The following is a 22,640-nucleotide window of genomic DNA, read 5'->3' on the forward strand; positions in this document are numbered from 1 at the left end:
GCTGCCTGCAGGTTTTTCTTTTGACATTCTACTGAGTACTGGGGTTCAGGTGTCCTGTCCAGAGACAAGAGGCGGGACACAAGATTCACCTCCAAACCAGCTGTCCTCCTAGCCCCCTACACTAAATCAGTTTCCAGAAATGACTGGAAGGAAGCCACTAGTATTGAACCAGTGAGATAATTTTGTTTTATAACAAATTTTTAGCTATCTCTTTTGAATAAAAAGTACAGCTACACTTCCATTCCAGACAGTAATAGGAAAAGTGATCAAGTGGCTCTTGATGGATCATTGGAGATAGACCCGCCATATACACCCATCATGTTCAGAGAACTCTTCCTTCCATCTGAGGCATCCAGTTTATATTGCTATGGTCAGATTTATGGTAAAGAATCTGCCTGCAATGCAGGAGACCTGGGTTCAATCCCTGGGTGGGGAAGATCCCCTGGAGAAGGGAATGGTTATCCACTCCAGTATTCTTGCCTGGAGAATCCCCATGGACAGAGGAGCCTGGAGGGCTACAGTCCATGGGATCGCAAAGAGTTGGACACGACTGAGCGACTGACACTTTCGCTTTCATCAGAGTTTGGGAGGATGCTGTCTGTCTGAGTGGGGCTACACTGTCATGATTGACAGTGTCTTCATTTACCTCCTTCTCATGGTCCATTTTGGGCTAATGAGCAACTTTTCCTTTCTTTAAGCTGTTGATTTTTCACTTGAGAATGGGAATTATGACTATGTTTTCAGGTATTTTCTTTCAAGTCACCGGATACACGGGGTTTGCTTTTTGGTTGATTTTCGCTCTTTCTGGGTCATTCTGTGTGCTTTAGGCCCGGAAAATCCTGCGGGAACTGAAACATCAGAAGCGCTGTGAGGAAGCCGTCACCACCATTGCAGCATACTGGCACGGCACCCAGGTAGGCCAGAGGCCCCCCAGGATAGCAGTGGGTCAAGAGTGACTTGTGGAACAAGGGACCCCCTCATTCGGGTTTCACTGGCTTAAGCTCCTGAGCACGCGTTTGCCTCTCGCTCTTTCCAACGTTTTGGTGTGGGGTGGTGGCTCACGCTTTTGTATACTGTTTGATGGTGACGGTGTCTGTCTTCCTCTTTCTCCACTGGGAACCAGCAGTAACCTTTCTTGCCTTAAACTTCTCTGTAAATCCTTTTCAAATGCATCACAGGCGCGAAGGGAACTGAGCCGGCTGAAGGCGGAGGCTAGGAATAAACATGCTATTGCAGTTATTTGGGCTTACTGGCTTGGATCTAAGGTACTTGAAATGCATATCCCATCACTCCCATCCTGGAATCTGCAATAATCAATCCATGTTTCTAGCGTCTCAGGGGATGGAGTCCCACGGTTAACAGTGGCGCATGTCCTAGCAGCGAGATTTAATAACCCTGGAGATGTTCATGCCAACAGAGCACATTAGGAAGCTAACTCTAAGCACGTGTAGGCAAAAAAAACACTCTAATTGCTTACTAATGAGGTACTAGCATAGCTGCTCTTTTTTAAAACTCTCAAATAATGTGCATGTTTAGTTTGGGAGGAGTTTTTTATTTGTTTGTTTTTTACCCCCTTGATGTGTCCTGGCGGTTTTCTAAAGGTGTTTTAGTACGTGGCGGGGGCATGATGGGAATGTTTAATTAAAATTTGGGTTTTGATTGGTCCTTGTAACATTGATAATAGAAATGCCTTTAATGCATGCTTGGCAAAAATATTAATCCATGAATGAAATTGGTTTTTAGGCTCACCGTAGCTGCTATTGATTATTATAAGCAAAATATTATATGTGAAAAGAATGATCATCTGTGATTTAGCAGAAAGCTATGTTCATGCAAAACTAGCTGTAATTGCCCCTGAAGAATCCCAGGAATTTCGGCATCAGCTGTTTGTGTTCAGAAACAAAGGCCTCCTGAAATACTCTCACTAATCCCCAGGCAGAGTCGTGGGCTCTGTGAACATTTCACATACCCCAAGGGACGAGCATTTTAGATGCTTTCATTACTTAGAAAATCAAAGGTCATCTCTGCTAAAAATGTGAATCCCAGTTAGAAACTCAAATACCAACATAATCCTATGTTTTTAAGTCTACCTTGTCAGCGTTACAAACCCATGTTGTGAGAAAAATGAGAAAAGTCAACATTTGCCTGCATAAAGATCATAACTTGCCACAAGCTAACCAAAGTTGTTCGTTTGTGTTTGCCCCTGAACATCTGTGTGGAACCAGCTAGTTCCTTTTATAAACTGAGGGAACTGAATCAGAGGCAGAGGGTCTCTGGACGGTGGGATTTCTCCACTGAGTGAACTCATTTCCTGGTCTCAGTACCATGATGTCATGAAACATGAGTGCCTGTCTGTTTTCATCTTTTAAAACACGCCTCAGATTAATTTTTCCCTCAGTTTGATTTTTAAACCTATGAGTTTTCACTTTTTATCTTGCTTCTGTATATGTCACTGTTTGGGGCCCTAGCTAATATGAATTTTGATACATGCTACTTCTAATTTTCCAACTGCAGAATTTGGGTGGTTTTTTTTTTTTTTTTTGGAAGTTCAGAGAATCAACCTTTATTCCTTCCAGTTTTCTAAATGGTTGTTCACAAGAGTTATGTTTTTATATGTTCAAGTGAATGGACTCGGAAATTCACTGTGTCTTTAGCCCCATGGACTGGCAGCAGAGAGGAGTCCACAGAAATTATTAGGTGCCACTTAGAGTTCTGAGGCTTTGATGAGGGAGGGAGTGAGAGAGTGTGGATGAGGATGTAAGAGGGAAAGAGAACAGGGGAGAGAAAAGGAACGGATTGGAAGGAAGGGGGCAGGCTGGGAGTGTTTCCCTCGGGTCCCACATGGATTGTCCTGCTTGGAGACAGAGTCTCAGTGCCCTGAAAGTACACCAGCCTGACACTGATGCTTTGGATTTAAATGATTGTGCACCATTTCTCTTTCATTCTGAAATCCTGATACATAAATTGGCTCTTCTGTTTGGTGGGGTGTCTTTTTCTGGTCATTTGTGCTATCTGCATTGGGCTGTCTCTTTTATTTACCATCTAAAACATTCTAGGCTCGAAGGGAATTGAAACGCTTGAAGGAGGAGGCTAGGCGTAAGCATGCAGTTGCTGTCATTTGGGCTTACTGGCTTGGACTGAAGGTACTTCCTCAACTTCTTTCTGTCCACGGTGACTCGATGTAGCCCTTCTAGCACCTACTAACCCTGACCAAATGATCAATTATGCTTGCTGAAGGTCTGCACAATCTTTTACAGTGGCACCTTGCCTAATTTGGTTTCCTTTAGAGAGCAAACCTATACACTAAAATTTTCTGATTTTATTGCAGGGTCTTTCTTTAAGTAATAGGTTTAAAGTAATAGCATATTATTTAACTATAGTAATGTAGCATATTTTATTCTTTGTTATGCAAATTCTTTTTAATGTCCTCTTCATGAGGATAAAGTGTTTTTTTTTCCCCATTTGTGATACAGAGTTATAGCAGTTGAGCTAAAAGCTGACCCACTGTCTGCAGTGACCAGCCTGGGGATATTGGGCTTTTGTTTCCCTTTATCCTTCTATTCTGTCCCATTGATGGCTCCTGGAGCAGAGCTTTCTTCAAACTGGCCATCAATCATTCTAACTGTTCAGCATAGAAACCAAAGGGTGTTGCATAAATGTACAGATTTTGACAAGACCAGCAGTGGATCATTCAGGTTAAAGAGAACTTTAGATTCAAATGCCTTTCATTTAAGGCAGGGTTTATTTCAAAGAGGTCCTTACTGCTTGAGGTAAGGATGCAGGGACCTGAATATGATTAGGCTCTGGAAAACCTTGAGAATGACCTTAGGCAATACAAGGATTTTGTCTTCCTAAGAGTCAATAAATCATCACTGTAGGGAGCTATTCATATTGTCATTGGGGGGATAATTAGGCCCCTTTTTGATATTTGCTCTTCCTTCTTTTTACTTTAATACTGTAATAATTCACTTTTTTCTAAATATTTGAATATTATCCAGGAAACCATTAACTGAATCTGAACTGACTTAGCAGTATCCATAAACTCTGCTTTTAAGAGTGTATTTTTCCCTGAAAGTTTAGCCTATAACTTTGAGTAAATTAACTTTTATTATAATGAATATTCATCAAATTTTGAAGTAATTAAGAAGTAACTTAAATATGAATTTAAGATGTTCTATTTCAAGAATTGAACAAGTTCTAAAATGACTTTTTTAAAGTCAAAATTGAGGATTTTATTTCCCGTTTTATTCACATTCTAATTTGCATCTAATTTTAATAAAAGGAAAGAACAAACAGCATTGAGTCAGGAGTTTTAGTCTCTGTAATGCTCTGTACCAGCAACATCACATTTATCTTTGGTTTTCTGGATTTAACTAACTGCACATATGATTTTATATTTATTATAATACTTTCATATTAAGAGTGTGTGCTCGCATCATATAAACCAAATTCAGTTTGTAGGTGAATGCTATTTTAGTTAGTTAACTGGCCTTAGTATAGACATAACTGTCTTTTTTCCCCCAGTTTCCACAAAACAGGAGTATTTTAATGTGTTACCATAAAATTATTATAAGATTAAACTTCTTTGAAGTTTAAGAATGTAATAATTTTGTATTTTTATATTTTTTAAAAAAAGTTTTGTTGGTATGAACAGCAGTTTTGCCCTTTTAAAGGATTTGATTCTTGTGGAGTTATTACAAAGTGGACCCTTTTTAAGACCCCTGGGGCCCATGAAGGGAACCCATTCTGTGCACCATCTCGTCACCAGGCATCTTCTGTGTGTAGCTGTATTTCCGGAGAAAGGGCCTGTCCTGTATCACAAAGCATGTTGCATTGAGCTCAGTTGCAATGACATTCAAGTGTATATAAATGTACAGTCAAGTACATTTCTAAGGATATATTTTCATGAAACCTCACTTTAACTTCTCTGCTTTTGTACATTTTTATAATTTTAGGAGCCAGTTAATGAGTATCATTTTTCTTCCTGTTCCTTTTACCCTTGTAAGTTTAAGATTGAAGGGAATCCCCTAGTGGTCTAGATGTTGGGACTTAGCACTCTCTGCTGAGGGCCTGGGTTCAATCCCTGGTTGGGGAACTAATATCCCATAAGCCACATGATGAGGCCCCCCCCCAAAAAAAATTTTTTTTAATTAAAAAAAAAAAATAATGAAACATAAACTTAAAAAAAAATTTTTTTGAAATAGTTATAAACAACATGCTGCATACTAAGTTACTTCAGTAATGTCCTACTCTGTGTGACCCGGTGGACTGTAGCCCACCAGACTCCTCTGTCCATGGGATTCTCCAGGCAAGAATAGTGGAATGGATTGTCATTTCCTTCTCCAGGGTAATCTTCCTGACCCAGGGATTGAACCCATGTCCCTTATGTCTCCTGCGTTGGCAGGTGAGTTCTTTACCACCAGCACCACCTGGGAAGCCCCTATAACCAACTCCATGACTACAAGAGAAATGATCATTGGTAATGTGAGATATGAATTAAAAGAAGAACAGCCTACATGGTATATAAGAGAATTTTTAAACTTTAAAAGTCCATAGGTGTAGAGAATAAGTCTGGTACTCAAATGCCCAGAGGCACCAGGCGGGTCACATGGATGAAGGAAGTAACAGACGAAAGGCGCGGAAGGAACACAGGCCTCCAGCAGTTTGGAGCAAGCAGCTCTTTTCCAAAGGCTTCTCTGGTTCACTCAGTTCTTGCTGTGTGAGAATGGGGCTTCCTGTTGCTAGATCTTAGAGAATTGTAAGAGAAATCTGCAGTCTGAACTCCTATGTGAAAGTCTTAAGTTAAAGAGCATATAAAATATTTTTCAACAAATTGAATTTGGTTACTTGGTTGCTAGTTTATAGCCCCTAATACAGAAATATTTTGAACATGTGCTGTTAAACCCAGAAAGCTAAGCTATAAGAAAAACATAATGTCTAAATTATTCAAATAGGCAAATATTTTGCCAGATTCTAACTCTCCTATTTATAGCTGGATGATAAACATTTTAAATACTTTCCCCTCAATTATGAAACTTAACTACCTTTCATTCATTTGACAGACACCTCAGTTATTTTATTTGTTTGACATTAGCATACAAAGAAAATATGACGATATAGCAGAGAAGAAATAGTAAACTAAAACTAATACGATGTCTTAAGTGCTGTGATTAGTATTAGTAGAAAGTTTGGTGGGAGTAGGAGTGAGAGAAAAATTAATGTAATTAAGTGGAAGATAATGATCATTCAAAAGCTTCCTTTTACATTCGTATTTTTAGTCATATGCCCTCCTCAGTATGTAGTATTAAAGTCCTGTCTTCATATGCAAGTCTTTTGGAAACTGCCATATATTTCCTCAGGCATTTCTTGCCTTTTAAGAACAGTTTGAAGTGAAAATTACCTTATGTAATTTTTTCTGAAATGTATTTTGATTTTTGATAGATTTGCAGCTATGCCTGTACAGTGTTTCTCATCAGATCTTCAGGCTGTTTAAAAGCTAGTTAAGAGGATTTAAAACATCAACACATTCTGGTATTATCTTGCATCTCTTAATTTATTTTCCTCTGACTTAAAACCCACTGTCTCAATATGCTTCAGTTACTTTCCTGTATCCAGAAAGACACTTGTGAATTTACTTCTTCCACTTAATTTTTGGTTTTAATAGAGGTGTGTCATCTTTATGGGCATCTGTTGGCCACACACTAACCTCTGTATTCTGCTGCTTCTTTTTAAAGGTACGCAGGGAGTACAGGAAATTCTTCAGAGCCAATGCTGGCAAGAAAATTTATGAATTTACACTTCAGAGAATTGTAAGTTTATATTTCATATGTGGCTAATTAGTATTATTGGGTTAACTAGTTCATAGCACCAACTCAGTAGTATGTGACGTATCTGGTGACAGTTAAATCCTAATTGTGACATTGACAGTTTAATATGACCTTTTTTTGTCGTCATTCCTAAAGTTCAGGTAAATTGTGTCAGAAAGAGGCCCATTAAAGAATATTAATCAAATATTCTTTTTTTGACAGAGAGAACATACTTTGGGAAAAGTGAACCCAAGAAAGCCAGGTGTCTCAATTCAGGCTGCTATGACAAAAGTGCCATAGACTGTGTGGCTTAAACAGTAAATGTTCATTTCTCTGTACAGAAACGTTCATTTCTGCACAGCCTCCAGAGTGCTAGCACAATCTGGGTCTGATGAGGGCCTCTTCCTGGTCTCCTCACATGATAGAAAGAGATGCAAACTCTTTCCTGTCTCTTCTTATAAGGACACTAATCCCATCTTGGAAGTGCTGCCCTCGTGACCTCATCTCAACCTCATTACCTCCCAAGGCTCCATCCCCTAATACTGTCCCATTGAGGGTTAGGGTTTCAGCATAGGAATTTGAGGGGACTGTCAAGATCTTGCCCTGCTAAACTGCCATGAACCACTGCAGAGCAAGGTTGGCAAACAGACTCGTGGGTGGAGGGGTGTGGGAGAGCGAGGCTGTGCCCCTCTCCCAGGATAGATTCTAAAGTTCTCCGTTTTTCTGAGAATAGATGTAGTGCTGAAGAGTGCGAACTCTGGAGCCAGCTTGCTCCACCACTCACAGATTTGAAAACCTCATTTTGTCATCTGTAAAGTGGGGATAGTAATAAGTAAGGGTTCAGATGAAGTCACACTGTAAAGCTCCCACAGTGCCTGACCCATGGTCAGTGCTCTAGAGCAGTGCTGTCCAGTAGAACTTTATGTAGTGACAAAAATGTCCTGTATCTTTGTGGTTCAGTAGCGTAGTCACGGGGAGAAGGCAATGGCACCCCACTCCAGTACTGTTGCCTGGAAAATCCCATGGAGGGAGGAGCCTGGTAGGCTGCAGTCCATGGGGTCGCTAAGAGTCGGACATGACTGAGCGACTTCACTTTCACTTTCCACTTTCATGCATTGGAGAAGGAAATGGCGACCCACTCCAGTGTTCTTGCCTGGAGAATCCCATGGATGGAGAAGCCTGGTAGGCTGCAGTCCATGGGGTTGCACAGAGTTGGACATGACTGAAGCGACTTAGCAGCAGCAGAGTAGTCACGAGCCATGTGTGGCTGCCTGTTAGACGTAGCTCTCTAGTGTTGACTGGTATTCCTATTGGTGATAATAATAAAATTAGTATTCACGTTGGTTACTTTTCTTTTTCCTTAACCATTTGGTGGAGCTCAGATTTCCCCAGCCACTGAGAATAGTAGAGTAGAGACTTTTCAGAGGAGTTACAAAGTTTTATGGACCAGAACTTGCTAAATTCCACTAAAGACTGGTTTCTTTGAGTCCGGTTTGTATTAGTGTTTTCTTTTTCTGGTGTATTTGACTTACCTGGTATTTTTTGTCAAACCCAACACAGGTGCAAAAATACTTCTTGGAAATGAAAAATAAGGTGCCTTCCTTATCTCCGATAGATAAGAATTGGCCATCAAGACCTTACCTGTTCTTGGATTCTACTCACAAGGAGCTAAAAAGGATTTTCCACTTGTGGAGGGTAAAAACCATCTTTTTATGTTTTTTCAAAGATGTCTTGCTATCTGTTTTGAGTGTTTGCAAAGGGTAACGTAAATGCAGGATTTTGAAGTAAGAAGCATGCTTGGCTATCTGTGAGAATTCCCGGCGCCCTCAGTGCTCCTGTGATGTCTCCAGGACTGCATTGTCTTTCCCGTCCAGACTCGAGTTGCTTTCAAGTAGTCCAATTTTTTGTCTTCATCTGTATGTGAAGAAATACTACTGGAAGTAGAAATAATAAAATTCGAACATCTTCATGTGAATAGTAAAGTCTCACAAATTACATGAGTTTACTTTCTACATAGAACTACATAGACATACATGAGAACATACACGTTCTGATGGACTGGGGGGAAAAGCTCGAAAGTCACCCAAAAGACATTAAAGAGATTAAAATTTCCTTCCCCCTGGCTCTCTGAATGAAAGGGAAGCTGAAAATCTATTTGATTTGGCCTTATATTTTAGCTCACTTAATTTTACATGAGCACATAACATGTAATTTAGGTGGTGCTCAGCGTGGACTACGTGGGGTACTTGTATAGAGGTGGACTTTATTTCAGTAACTTAGTTGGTATATGGAATGGTACAATTATTTGTCATTTGGATAGAATGAAGTCTTAGGTTGAAGGGCTTATATTTAGTGAGTGAGCAATTGATGGATACATCTTCCAGGAAACTCTTTCCTGCTCAGTGCTGGGACTTGTTCTTAGCTGAATCATATATATATACAGAGAGACATTATCACTAATCAGTGTAATGATTGTTCCCAGCACAGCCTGTGAAATGGAATACTAAGTCCTGTTCTCCTACTTAGTGAGTCAGTTTGGCAAGATTTGCCATTATCTCAACGTTCACTTCCCTCTTTGAGTCTGATAGAGAAACTATTCCAGAAGTAATGATGGGAGGTTGTGAATACTAGGCATCTGCTCCGCCTCTCCTTCCCCCTGGCTCCTGAATTTTGCCCTTACCTCCCTTGGTTTGGGGGTGGAGAGAGAGAGGGATGCATTTATTCCAAGGGTGGGCAGTAATGCTGATGATCCTTTATATGATCATGTGGGTGATTCTCACCCATCTGTGAACTGGATTTCTTAGAAAGTTCATCTAAAGAAACTGATCCTGCTCCTCATGCCATCCCCTGTCTCCTTTCAGTACAATCTCAGAATCAGTGTGAAGGGGAGATTTCTCAGGTCCTATGTCCACATTCAGGCTTCCCTGGTGGCTCAGTGGTAAAGAATCTACCTGTCAATGCAGGAGACTCAGGTTCAATCCCTGGGGTGGGACGATCCCCTGGAGAAGGAAATGGCAACCCACTCCAGTATCCTTGCCTGGGAAATTCCATGGACAGAAAAGTCTGCCAGGTCCATGGAGTCACAAAAGAGTCTGACATGACTGAGCGACAGACAACAAGAAACAACAATGTCCACGTCATGAAATGGTAATGGAGGATTTAAAGCATTGCTTTTCAAACTATAGATCGTAACATATTTGTGAGTCATGAAATCAATTTAGTAGTATTACTATCAGCATTTTGAAATGAAAATAACAGGATACACAACATGTAGACAGGATAAGTGCTGTTTTGTAAAGCTTTTGTGTCAATTGTATATATGTGTGTGTATAAATATGCACGCTGGGCTGTGATGGACCATGTTTTTCTTCCTGTGAGTCTCTGAAAGAGTGTGGATGTCCAAGGGCTGACATAGTGGGAGGAAACGGTACTCCCAGGAGGGCCCAGGCCAGAGAAGTTCTTGTATGTTTTGAAGAAGCATCGCAAGTTCTGCAACACAAATAGTAGTTTTTATGACATTTTCCAAGACCAGCCTTTTAAAACTCAAGAAGGAAAAATTCTCTTGACCTTTTAATGAATATCTCATACACGTTTACTCTTATTTTTAACTGCTATTAAACTGGTTTAGCATATTTAAGGATGAGTAATGATTTACTTATATAAGTGATGTCTTTTTTTCTTCTTCTTTTCATATCTCACAGTGTAAAAAATACAGGGACCAATTCACAGACCAACAGAAACTTATCTATGAAGAGAAGCTAGAAGCCAGTGAACTCTTCAAAGACAAGAAGGCTTTATATCCATCTAGGTATTATGATTTTACTTTACCCATAAAAATCAATATTTTAAAAAAGTTTCTCAAATGTATTTGTAGGCATTTTCTAGTGGGATTTGATTTTAGTGACACACAGATTTTTAATTTCATGAATTATTTTGAGCTTGGCTGGATATGTTGTTCAGTGGCTCAGTTGTGTCCGATTCTTTGTGACCCGATGGACTGCAGCACACCAGGCTTCCCTGTCCTTCACTATCTCCCGGAGCTTGCTCAAACTCAAGTCCATTGAGTTGTGATGCCATCCAACCATCTCATCCTCTGTCATCCCCTCCTCCTGCCCCCAATCCCTCCCAGCATCAGAGTCTTTTCCAGTGAGTCAGCTCATCACACCAGGTGGCCAAAGTATTGGAGCTTCAGCTTTAACATCATTTCTTCCAGTGAATATTCAGCGTTGATTTCTTTTAAGATTGACTCTTTTAATCTCCTTGCAGTCCAAGGTACTCTGAAAAGTCTGAATATGAATGTAACACATTTGAGCAAGAGCTTTCATACTTAGCATACTTAGAGAAACAAGATCACATGTGTTGGTTTTACTCCCTTAGCATTATCCTGAACACTTCCTAAGTAATTAGAAGTTGTCAATTAAAATGAAAATTGTCTAGGCTAATACGAGATTTACTTGGTAAATTCCTATTTGTTTTCCATTGGTTTCAAAGACTAGCTGGTTTCTGTTGACAATCTACTGTAATCACCATTCCAATCTTCCCACTTTAACAATTTGGGTCAGAATCTCCTTTGTAAAATAAATGAAGAATGAGCCAGTCTGTCACTTTCTAGCGTTGCCTGGACAGTGGCCTATATTGACCTTTGGTCAGCTAACTCATTGCCTCCGACTTCACTGGCCTCTGCAGTAATTTCAGTTCCTTTATTGTAGACATCAAGTACTCAGTAAAAGAAGGAAAACCAACTGCAAGTTTGCCAAGTGAAGTTCTTGATAAAAACTGCTTTATCTGAATGTTCTTATATCTCCCAAGGTCATCATTCCCGTCCCTCCCCCTGCCCCCACCCCAGAATTCCTATCCCTTTTGCATCTGGTATTTATAAAAAAAGTAAATTGTACAACTTCAAGCCAAATCTATAACAACTTCTAGCTTTTTCCAAAAAAAGTCTTAGAAATAAAATGCATTATATGCTAAGTATATTCACACGGACTGCATGTGGTATGTGTGCAGGTATGTTCTCTATGTCTACCTGTATTTGAAAGCTGTTCTTCTTAAAGGATTAAATGAAAGTAAGTTGCCAAACTCATTTGCTTTAGATATTTTAGTAGCACAGCTTACTTGGTTAGCTGATTTGGCTGCTTGAGGGGGCATACACTCCCCTCAGTCAAACACAGTGCCTAAAACCAATGGTATTCAAAGTGCCTGCTTTATAAAGCATATTCAAACAGGTAAACTGTCTGTATGCTTTCCTTTCCAACTTAATTCATTCAGCATTTTCTTTATGTATCTTTATTTTTTTTGTTTGGTTTTTTTTTCTATTTTTTTTATTTTTTTTAATTTTATTTTATTTTTAAAACTTTACATAATTGTATTAGTTTTGCCAAATATCAAAATGAATCTTTATGTATCTTTAAATTGTAGAGTAACCTTCTTAATTAACATTCCCTGTGGATGACTCCTTAGAAACTGGAAGGAGGGGAAAAAAAAAATTTTTGAAGAAACAAATTTCCAATACTATTAGCACTTTGTATTATTAAAAACAGAGTATGAACAACCACCCAAAAATGTTAATATCAAGCCAAGGCCTTTTGGGTAGTTTTACTAGTTTTCAGGGACGGTGGTGTGCTGAGCCTCCAGCATTAATTGAGGTGGAATCGTGTACGCGCCCACTCCTGTGTGAAGCGGCAGCTCTTAGGGGTGCCGGCCTTTCCTATCCTGGAGCTGTGAAACCCTGACCACCTACGTGGATTTTCTGCCCTGATCCTCCACCCACAATGCAAGCATTTTAAGTTGCATTTGCAAATTGCCAGAACTTTATAGCTCAAAGTGAAGCCGTGGTTTTTTCTTGGCGTCTTTGAAGACGTCACCCCACAAGTCTTTAGGAAAAGAAATCTTGATGTTGGGTGCATGATCGTGCCTCTTGCAAGAAGTAGTTTGTTTGGAAGAAAACTGCTCCGATTCTGAATGTTTACCTTGGCCACTTGTGTCCATTTAGGGGCATATCCTAAGAGGAGAGGCTGATTTTCCTTTCACACATGGCCAGCTTAGAGCCAGAGTTATATGGTAATGTTAAGTGCTCCAAAGTTTTCTTCTAAAGTGGTTGCTCTGGATCTGTTCTACCCCCTAGAAGGCCTGTCAATTTTCTTACTCTTTGTGAGAAAATGAAAATTTTCTTTGAAGCAGGAGATGATAATGATCTGTGCCCTCTTTATCATTGCTCTGTACTGTTTAAAGGCGTTAATGAATCCTGTGTAGGCAGCTGTTAACTTTATATTAACAGATTGGAAGAAATTGCCTCTTCCTTCCCATGAGACCATGCACCTGGGTCTTGACTGTCCTTCTTGGGACAGATTTCTGTCTTGGTTGTTCCATGTGATGAGATTTTTTTCAAAGTCTTACCAACCAAATGCCATGGTCACATCAAAAATGTAATGAAGTTTGAATTTCAGAATCAACCAACCCATTACCTTTTTCTAGTAGTACTTCCATCTGAAACCATTTCTAACGTGAGGAACTTTTTTCCTTCAGTGTTGGGCAGCCATTCCAAGGGCCTTACCTGGAAATCAACAAGAATCCCAAGTATAAGAAACTCAAAGATGCCATTGAAGAAAAGATTATCATTGCTGAGGTTGTGAACAAAATTAACCGTGCTAACGGGAAGGTAAGAATGCTAACCCTGGAGACCTGTAATGACAGTGTTTCAATTGGGACAGTTTTCTGAATGTTAAAATCTGCATTGCAGAAAGACAGAGAAAACAAGCACTGTTATCAAAAGGGAAAGGGGCGGGGAGGGATAAATTAAGAATATAGGGTTAACAGATACACACTACTTTATATAATATAGATAAACAGCAAATTCCTACTGTAAGAAACTATATTCAGTGTCTTGTAATAATCTATAATGGGAAAGAATCTGAAAAGAAATATGTACACAGAGTGTATGTATAACTGGATCACTTTGCTGTATGTTTGAAACTAACACATTATAAATCAGCTATACATCAAAAATTTTTTTGCATTTCATATTCTCTTCAGAGTTACTGTGAAGGAAGCTATTTTCTTTCGCCTTTAAGCTTAGGTGGAATTTTGCTCATTCTCTGAAATTTTTGCAAATTGAAATAGATTGTCTATGTTCTTTAGTGTGTTTTCAGTTTACATAGGTGTGCAGGCTGAAAAATACTATTATAAGATGTGCATTTCTACAAATAACTAATGCCTTAAACACATGGACAATTTGGGGATGTTTTTGATCTTTGGTTTTATATCCTTTTTTGTTTTGTTTCTCGTAGAGTACATCCCGTATTTTCCTCTTAACAAATAATAATCTGCTTCTTGCTGATCAAAAGTCTGGACAGATCAAGTCAGAGGTTCCCCTGGTGGATGTAACCAAAGTATCCATGAGCTCACAAAATGATGGCTTCTTTGCCATCCACCTCAAAGAGGTAAAGCTTCAACTATTGATTTGACTGAAAGATTTCTGCATTGGTCCAATCTCTCAGCCATTGATTTAAGATTTTCCACATGTGAATAATCCTGTTACTTGAAGTATATATATCCTTCTTACTGATCTGCAAAATTGGGCTATATTCACTCTTACATAAAATCTCAGGCTTTGTTTTTCAGTAACTAAATAAGATTAATGACTTTTATTGACTTGTTCACTTGAATTCTCATTTCATTGAGTAGCTTTTTGTTTACACCCAGTGTTATGTGCATTATTTTGAGATAATGCCTAGAAATATCAAGACATTTAAAATTATGCTTCCTTCTATTGTTTCTTGAATCTCCTAAATTGGTAAATGTCTTCTTGTCCATACTTAATTTGGGGATTTTTTAATTAAAGGATGCAACTATAGTAAAACGATGCCTAATAATTTTGACCTGAAGATTTTTTGATGTCAGCTTAACCAGGACCGCCTGGCTTGAATTGAGCAGTTAAAGTGTAGACTCTGGCATTGGTGCCATTAACTTTACAGTGACTTTGGCCAAGGTATTAAAACTTTAATATGCCTACCTAATTTTTCTCCTCTTAAAATAGGAAAAATATTAGTACCTACTTAATAGTGTTGTTATAAAGGTTGAATGGAACTATGTAAAGTGCTTAGCATAGTACATGTCACATAATAGTCACTGAATAAACAGATGTCAGTAAATATTAACATATATAGAGACATATACTCAGCTAATAGATAGTAGTCTATCTAACTGATTTTGAACTTAAAAAAAAACCCCATAAGCTTTGTTCAGCCTGTTTTCCCCACTGTGGATTTTAACCTAAGGGAGCATATTATTTCATCGGTGATTATGAACCTCGATTATATATTAAAATATGCTGGTGCACAGGCCGTTTCCCCAGTCCAACCAAATCAGAGTTTCTTGGAATGGGGCACAAGCACCCTATTTTCCAAAAGCTCCCCAGGTGAGCCCCTTGTGCAGCTGAGGTTGAGCCTCTGCCCTAGAATATTTGTTGCAAGCGTTGTTGCTGCTGTTCTTATTTTTTTAACCAAATCATGGAGGAGCTTTTAGAACAGTGCTTTCAGGATGAGTTGTAGGTTAGGCCAGTGAGTGCTCCAACCTGAGCAAGCAAACAGATCACACATGAGCCTTGCTGTGGAAGCATCTGCCATAATCCTTTGATCAGGCCTGACTCAGCATCTGCTTTTCCGACAAGCTCCCAGGTGGTGCTGGTGGTACTTCTGGTCCATCGACCAGCTCGGGGTGACAAGGGCTTAGGTGACCTTACTAAAGTGCTCTGAGCAAGTTGGAAGAAACGATGACTGCTCTTGTCATCATTGTTGATTCGGAAGACTTGACACCAGTAGCTGATGTTTTAAAGAGACTGTGAATGTGTTTTCAGCCAAACCTGTAAACACATACCTCCCGAGCTGTCTTTAATTACAATTAGCCTGACTTTTGGTTTGTTCTTTCAGGGCTGTGAAGCAGCTAGTAAGGGAGACTTTCTCTTCAGCAGTGATCACCTGATTGAAATGGCCACCAAGCTCTATCGGACGACTCTCAGCCAAACCAAACAGAAGCTCAATATTGAAATTTCTGATGAGTATGTTTATGAATTTTTTGAATATGTCTTTTCAGTTTCAGCTTTATTGTTTTAGTTGAGGGACCTGGTCTCATTCATTTTTACAGCTACTACTTATTGAGCCAAGTGTGTGTTCGACATGTGTTCTAGGTGATGGATGGGCCGCGAGTGACACTAACCAAGTATCCACGTTCACATGCCTGACATCCTAATAGAGGACACAGATATGCACAAATGAAATAATAAATAGGTGGCGTGACTTTGGTTAGTAATAAATGCTGGCAGAGGAAAGAAAAGCAGATTAAAGGTCAGAAGATGTTATTTTTGATAGGGATACCAGGGAGGCCGCTTTGATGTGGTGGCATTTGAATTGAAACTGGAATGCAGGGAGAAGCCTTCCAGGAGAGGCAGCAGGTGCAGAGGCCCTGAAGCAGGAGTGGACATTGTTAGAGCAAAATAGGGAGTAGGGGAAGACCCTGGAGCAAGAGGCAGGGTCTGTGTAGAGCCTAGAGTTGAGATTTTACTGAGGATGATGGAAAGCCACTATAGGTTTTGAGCAAGAATGTGACATAATTAGATTTATGGTTCTCAAAGATCTCTCTGCCTGTGGTGTGGAGAATAACTGTAGGGAGGCAAGAGTGAAAGCAGAGGAAATAGGAGCTTCTCCGAGCTGTCGGGTAAGGATGACGAGGCTTAGGCAGGGGTGTGAGTGGGAAGCTGTGAGAAGTAGTCAGGTTCTGAATGTAATTTGAAGGAAAACAAGAGAACTTATTAACAGATTGGGTGTTAGGTTTCGGGCATGAGCCCAAAATGGTACCATTTACTGCAATAGTTGACACTGAAGAATGAGGGGTTTGGGGGTGGGGGAAGTCAAGAGTGCCATTTGGGAATGTGTTAGGTATTTGATATACCTTTTTCTACATACAAAGTAGAGTTATGAAATAAGCATTCTGGGTTGACAAGGGTTCACTAGTGTTAAGACTGCTATGAATCTGAAATCTGCTTTTTTGGCTTCACATTAGGGTTCTAGTTATAGAGACCTGTTATTTGCATACAGGTTAGAGCATCCCTCCCTTTATTAAATCTGTCAGTATGAGATCACTGGATTGAATTTTAGTTACTATATGGATTGATACTTAATTGATTACTTTTCAATAGATTGTTTATTGTCTGTATATATACTTTCTTGGACATGGAGTAAAATTTGCATCACCATATTGCATAGGAAATGATTTTATTTTCTAATTAAGATTTTGCCTGCCTGTTTTATTTCAACTCTTTTTAAAAGTTTCTCTAAAATAAGTTCATATCCATTCCTGTCCCTTTGTAAGCCACACCAGCTCTCCTTGATATACTAGGTTTGACAGAACCTTAGGTCCACTGTCTGTTCTCATTGTACACTAGGAATGGTATTTAGATGGGGATAGAGGGTGAGGGGTGGTAATTGACTTTTATGTATACCCTATATTGGAAATTGCAATTTAAACAAAATAACTTTCCTTGTTATCAAGTCCTTTCTCATAAAGACTTAGGAGAAAAGATATGGACCAGTTGGGTTCTCATCAATTAAAATGTTAACCTGTTAGGGTTGTTAGATCTTTAAACTCTTAGTTCAAATATTTTATAACTCAGGAAGCTGGGCTCCTGTTTTAGTGGGACTGGTCTTCCCACACCTCCTGGAAAGACTCTTTGTGTTCAGATGCAGAAGCTTCTTGGTATATGGATGAAGTAGCTTCACATGTGGTTTACTATGTTAATCAGATCAGATCAGTCGCTCAGTTGTGTCCGACTCTTTGCGAGCCCATGAATCGCAGCACGCCAGGCCTCCCTGTCCATAAGGCCATCTTTACAGAGAAAACCACACCAACATCCAGGCCACTAAGGATTGCTGCTTTTAGCGCTTCCCAGACTGGCATTCTGAGAACACTGCCTTGGCAGGATGTTAGTAGTGATGTGTTGTGAAGAGGTGAACTGTCCTTCACTACAGCGCTTCCCAGAGCTTCTGCAGCCTTATTGTGCATGGTGACTCTCCTGAGGCGCCCTGTGGGGGTGCAGCATGCTGTGTCAAGCACAGAACCCCAGCAGCAACTCTCACAGTTTGTCTTAGAGGCATTCGATCTCAGAACATGACTTCAGGTGAAAGGGACCCTGCTTGTCACAGAAGGGGTGGGGGTGATGTTCTAAGTTGTAAGTTTTCAATAAACATGCTTGTCTGAGCGAAGATTCAGTGTGGCCATGTGAAGAAAACAAACATTCAGTAGCATTATAAACTAGACCAGAACACCTTTCCTTCTCCTATTCCTAATTACTGGTCGGTCTCATAAAAAGAAAATAGCTGATGGCACCTTGCATAGCACCACAGTCCCTCCCTAGGCAGCCCAGGAATCCACATGGCAGAACAAGGCTCCCATGTAGCCTCTGCTTCATAACCTCTGGGAGCTCTTAAGCAGCTTTTTTGGTGAGCATTTTAAATTTATATACTTTTTTGGTGAGCATTTTAAATTTAAACAAAATTTTACAGAGTCATAGACAAGCATGCCCATGATGTCTTTTTGTGGACTATACAGACCAGTGTTGTAAACAGCATGCATTTCAGTGACCAAAACCTCCCTTAGTGCATCCTTTTTAGAAATAGAAGTAGATATTCCAACAAACCCAATCTCCATAATCATTGTAGATAAACTGGATGTCAGCTTACAGGAGGAAAGCCAAAGGCCTGCTTCCTCCTTAGAGCAGTTTTAACCAGCACGTGTAGACATGAGAATTAAATTCGTTGAAAGACTCGACTGCCTTGTGATCCCCAGTCCTTAAATTCCCAAACTATTCAATCTATAAATAGATTACATTTTAAGGATAACATTAAACAAGATCTATAGTTCTTCTAAAAATGAATCTGTAGTATTGAAAACTAAAGTGAATTTTTTTGTATTAAATACTTTAAATATATGTATATATGCATACATACATGTAATACACACATACATGTGTATCCTTTAAGTTATACAGTTGTTTTCTGAATATTTTAAATGCAAACAACTAACCTGTGCTCAGTTTGCTGTGACATTCTGAGTGGTTTTGATGCTGTGAAATCTTGCATCTGACATGATTCTTTGCTGGAGGATGGTATGTCCTCACTGTGGGCTAGGCTTCAGTTTTCTCTTCTGTGAAAGACAGATAATAGTACCCTTACCTCATAGGACTGTTTTAAAGTTGAGTTAATGTGTGTAACTTAGTAAGAACAGTGTGGTGCGTGGTAAACACTCAGTAAGGTTTAGCTACTGTTATTTCTGGAGTGAATCATGGGCATGAATTGCGGACATGGAGACAGCTGGTGTATGCTTAAGTTGTTGGGAAAAGAACTTCCCTCTACATTTATTACACTACAGATTGTCTTTAAAAATTAAAATGTAAATATATTTGATCTTTTAAATGTATGTATTTGTGTTAAACTTGAAAGATTTTGTTTTTTCTCTGAGACACATAGATTTAAGTATACATGCTAGAGAGAGATCGCAGGTGAATTTGGAACTAGAGCTGCTTTTTTAGTGCTTTCAAGTTGAAAAGAAACAGCCCATCTAAAGCTCAGATGTACCACCGATGAGTACAAGCTTATGTGTCACGTTTCACTCCAGTGCATAATGCTTGCGAAACATGGGCTCTTTAGACCTTGAAGCAGAGACTGACGTGTACAGAGCAGAGCTATCGTGGGTGCCAGTGAACATGTGACCTACCACATGCTTTTTAGACTGACTCATTTAATTATACACCAGTAACTCAGAAACAGTTCCCTGAGAAACACACTGAAAACATGGTAATGCTATACTGATTCTGATGGTAGAGAGAAAAGAGCTGGGAGAGCCTGGGTTCCAGTACAGCCATGCTGCCCGTATGCCTCCTCGGTGATGCCTCAGAGACCTCATTTCGTACATGCAGTGCCTGTTCCTCACAGCACCCAGCCCAGGGGGAAGCCAGTCATATGTCTCTTGTAGGAAGCTGTGACAAATAGTCTTGTGGGCAAATGCCTGACTGCTCTTGGTCTATGAAAGGAAAGATTGAACTAAAATACCGTTTCCCACAGTGTACTGCTTGTACCACTGGTAGGAGAAGAGTTGTCTTTAGGTGTACATGATAGATTTTTAAATTTTTATAATGACATACGTGTGTATGTGTATACATATACTTAAATGGATATTAAAAATATAACTGGCAGATCAGACTTATGATTTCATCATTTTTATTCTGTAGGTGATAGCTATTTTAAAACACAGTTATTTAGTGTATAGATATAAAAAAAGTAGTGTAGGAAGTGTGTAAATATCCAATATTTGGAAACCATAGTCTGGAGTGTCTCTGGACCTGTTCTCTGTATTTCTGTATTTCATTTTCTCAATTTTTTGATAATTTTACTATTTTTGCTATGCAGAAGTAGAGAAAAATAGGGAAAATAGCATGTTTTCTTTCTATTAATATTCCAAATGTGGATATTCATAGTCCTTCTTACTGTATAGGAGTATGATGAGCTAATGAACTTGGTTTACTTACGGCTAAATGGTGGCCGTTGGAAGCAAAAAGCAATGTAATGTCTGGTGGTATAATCCTCTGGGCTAGAAGGGCTGATGGAAAGGGGAATACTTGTCAAGGTAAATATCCATTAAAAAACAAAGGCTAGTGTTCATGTAATCATCAGCTGTTCTGTGTGTACTTTTCTTTAGTTTGTCTTATTATTTCCTCCTAGGTTCCTGGTGCAGTTCAGGCAGGACAAAGTGTGCGTGAAGTTTATTCAGGGCAACCAGAAAAACGGGAGTGTCCCAACGTGCAAGCGAAAAAACAACCGCCTCCTTGAAGTTGCTGTCCCTTAACTGGCGCCTCCTCTCTGCTTCCATGGACTCGTTTCTTTGTAACAGTGCAATTTGGTTTTGTTTTGTTTGGAGTTCATTGTATGTTGGGGAATTGCCAAAGGTTAATACTGTTAGAGTCCCTTGGCAAAATAAAAATATTTGACTAATCAATTCTTATTATTGGAATAGTTTTAACCCTAAAGTACACATGCTGCCCTGGGACGGAATTGTAGACGCTAACAGTATCTCTGCCATGTCATGTGTGTTCTTTGTTTAGTCATCATGTTAGATTTGTGTGCCCTAATGCAACATATTACTCATAAATCATTAATACATCTAAGTGTAGGAAACGGTCTTAAAAGATAGTGCATCCATTCGTCACCTATTTATTGAATGCCTACTCTGTGCTAGGCACTGTACTAGGCGATACAAAAACTTATTAGTAGGCTCCCCCTTTTTTTTTCCCTTAAGGCCATTGTGTTCTGGATGGTTTGTGCTGGCTTTACCAGAGCTAAGAGAGTTTGAAAATGCTGAGACGAGAACAGTTACTGGTGATAATGGACAGCGTTCATTAGGAACCCTGTAGGATGGTCTTTATCAATATATACTTCAAGAAGGGCTGGTCCTAGGAAGTAGAAATATATGACTGGGTAAAAATGCCTCTACATGTGGTTTCTCTTTGAAAAGAGAAAACTGACATTTGAACAGGACTTTAATTTGTTCACGTCTCTTATCATTGCTTTTAAAACAGTAGGAAAGAGTAATTCTTATTTTAGAAAAAGTAAAAGAAGCAGTCCAGCAAGGTTATATATTCCTTTTTCTGATAAGCATCATATATGATCCTAGATATGCTAATACCTGCAGAGTGTTGTTTTCATCCAGATTTGAGTATCTGTTTTAAACATCTAATAAAGGGAAGGGCTTAAAGCCTTTCAGATGGTGGTAAGCATTCTCTATGATATGCAGTAAACATCTGAGATCTTTTTTGAAAGTTTTATTTGTAATATACATTTTGTATGAGAGGTGATTAGTACAGGGTGCATATTTTAGTCAAGGATCAAAATGATGTGTGTTAATTTGCAGGACTATTTTTACCCCAAAATTTACAGTTAGGATTCATTTTGGAAATCACATTTTAAACTTTGGAATCAAAATTGTTTCTTATTTGGGAGGATAATGTATATACATTGGTATGTTAAATAATAAAGCTGTTCTAATTTGGTGCCATTCCTGGATCACAACTGTATTTTTGTATTTCAAGCTATTTTCTTAAGTTGTGTGTCAATGTATTATCGCATGGAAAGGCTTTACAATCCAAACATTACATGTTCTCTGTGTAATTGAATTTCACTTAACTTTTATAAACCAGAAGCAGTCATTTAAACTATTTTTCTGGGGATTTTCTTTTAACTTTTGTACTTAAAAAAGTTGTTGCTGTAAAAAAATCCTCAAAAGCCTTTGTGCTTATTGGTTCAAGTAGAAGATATAATTGCTTTCTTTTAGTCTTTTCCAACATGTATCTAAAGTGGTAGATTGATGATTCCTGAAATAGGTGAGTAGAAATTTGGAACTGAGAGGTGGGGTTTTTTTTTAATGCTTTAAAAAATATGTGATGCATTCCCATTGTTTGACATAAAAAGAAGTATGAAAAGACATATAACAGATTTTCTATCCCATCATTTGCTCAGTTCCTATGCCTTCCTGAAAAGTTAACTATAGTTTTCAGTTGGTTTTGCTTTACTTTGTTGTTAAGTTGCTAAGTCGTGTCCAGCTCTTTGCAACCCCATGGACTGCTGCACACCAGGCTCCTCTGTCCTCCACCATCTCCCGGAGTTTGCTCAGATTGCTGTCCATTGAGTCGGTGATGCTATCTATCTCTCACCCTTTGCTCCCCTCGTCTGCTTTTGCCTTCAGTCTTTCCCAATCTTTCTTTTACTTGACTTTATGCATATGCTTACAAGA

At 39.1% G+C, this 22,640-nt stretch overlaps 1 protein-coding gene across 7 annotated transcripts in view; it reads left to right on the forward strand.

Annotated features, from left to right (window-relative positions):
- Positions 1 to 21,905, forward strand: part of MYO1B (myosin IB) — a 201,828-nt gene extending 179,923 nt beyond the window's left edge. For 4 of the 7 annotated variants that reach the window (XM_006069448.4, XM_044936636.2, XM_044936637.2 and 1 more), the window contains exons 22-31: positions 828 to 914; positions 1,179 to 1,265; positions 3,057 to 3,143; positions 6,735 to 6,809; positions 8,367 to 8,501; positions 10,508 to 10,614; positions 13,332 to 13,464; positions 14,093 to 14,245; positions 15,734 to 15,861; positions 20,576 to 21,905. In XM_006069448.4, coding sequence (XP_006069510.1) covers positions 828 to 914; positions 1,179 to 1,265; positions 3,057 to 3,143; positions 6,735 to 6,809; positions 8,367 to 8,501; positions 10,508 to 10,614; positions 13,332 to 13,464; positions 14,093 to 14,245; positions 15,734 to 15,861; positions 20,576 to 20,699 — 1,116 coding nt within the window. In that variant the 3' untranslated portion in view covers positions 20,700 to 21,905. The remainder of the gene's footprint in view (positions 1 to 827; positions 915 to 1,178; positions 1,266 to 3,056; positions 3,144 to 6,734; positions 6,810 to 8,366; positions 8,502 to 10,507; positions 10,615 to 13,331; positions 13,465 to 14,092; positions 14,246 to 15,733; positions 15,862 to 20,575) is intronic. The other 3 variants (XM_044936632.2, XM_025277790.3, XM_025277799.3) reach the window with 3 other exon arrangements.
- Positions 21,906 to 22,640: the final 735 nt, after the last annotated feature.

This window comes from Bubalus bubalis, chromosome 2 (genome assembly GCF_019923935.1).
Source record: "Bubalus bubalis isolate 160015118507 breed Murrah chromosome 2, NDDB_SH_1, whole genome shotgun sequence".
Classification (NCBI taxonomy): domain Eukaryota; kingdom Metazoa; phylum Chordata; class Mammalia; order Artiodactyla; family Bovidae; genus Bubalus; species Bubalus bubalis.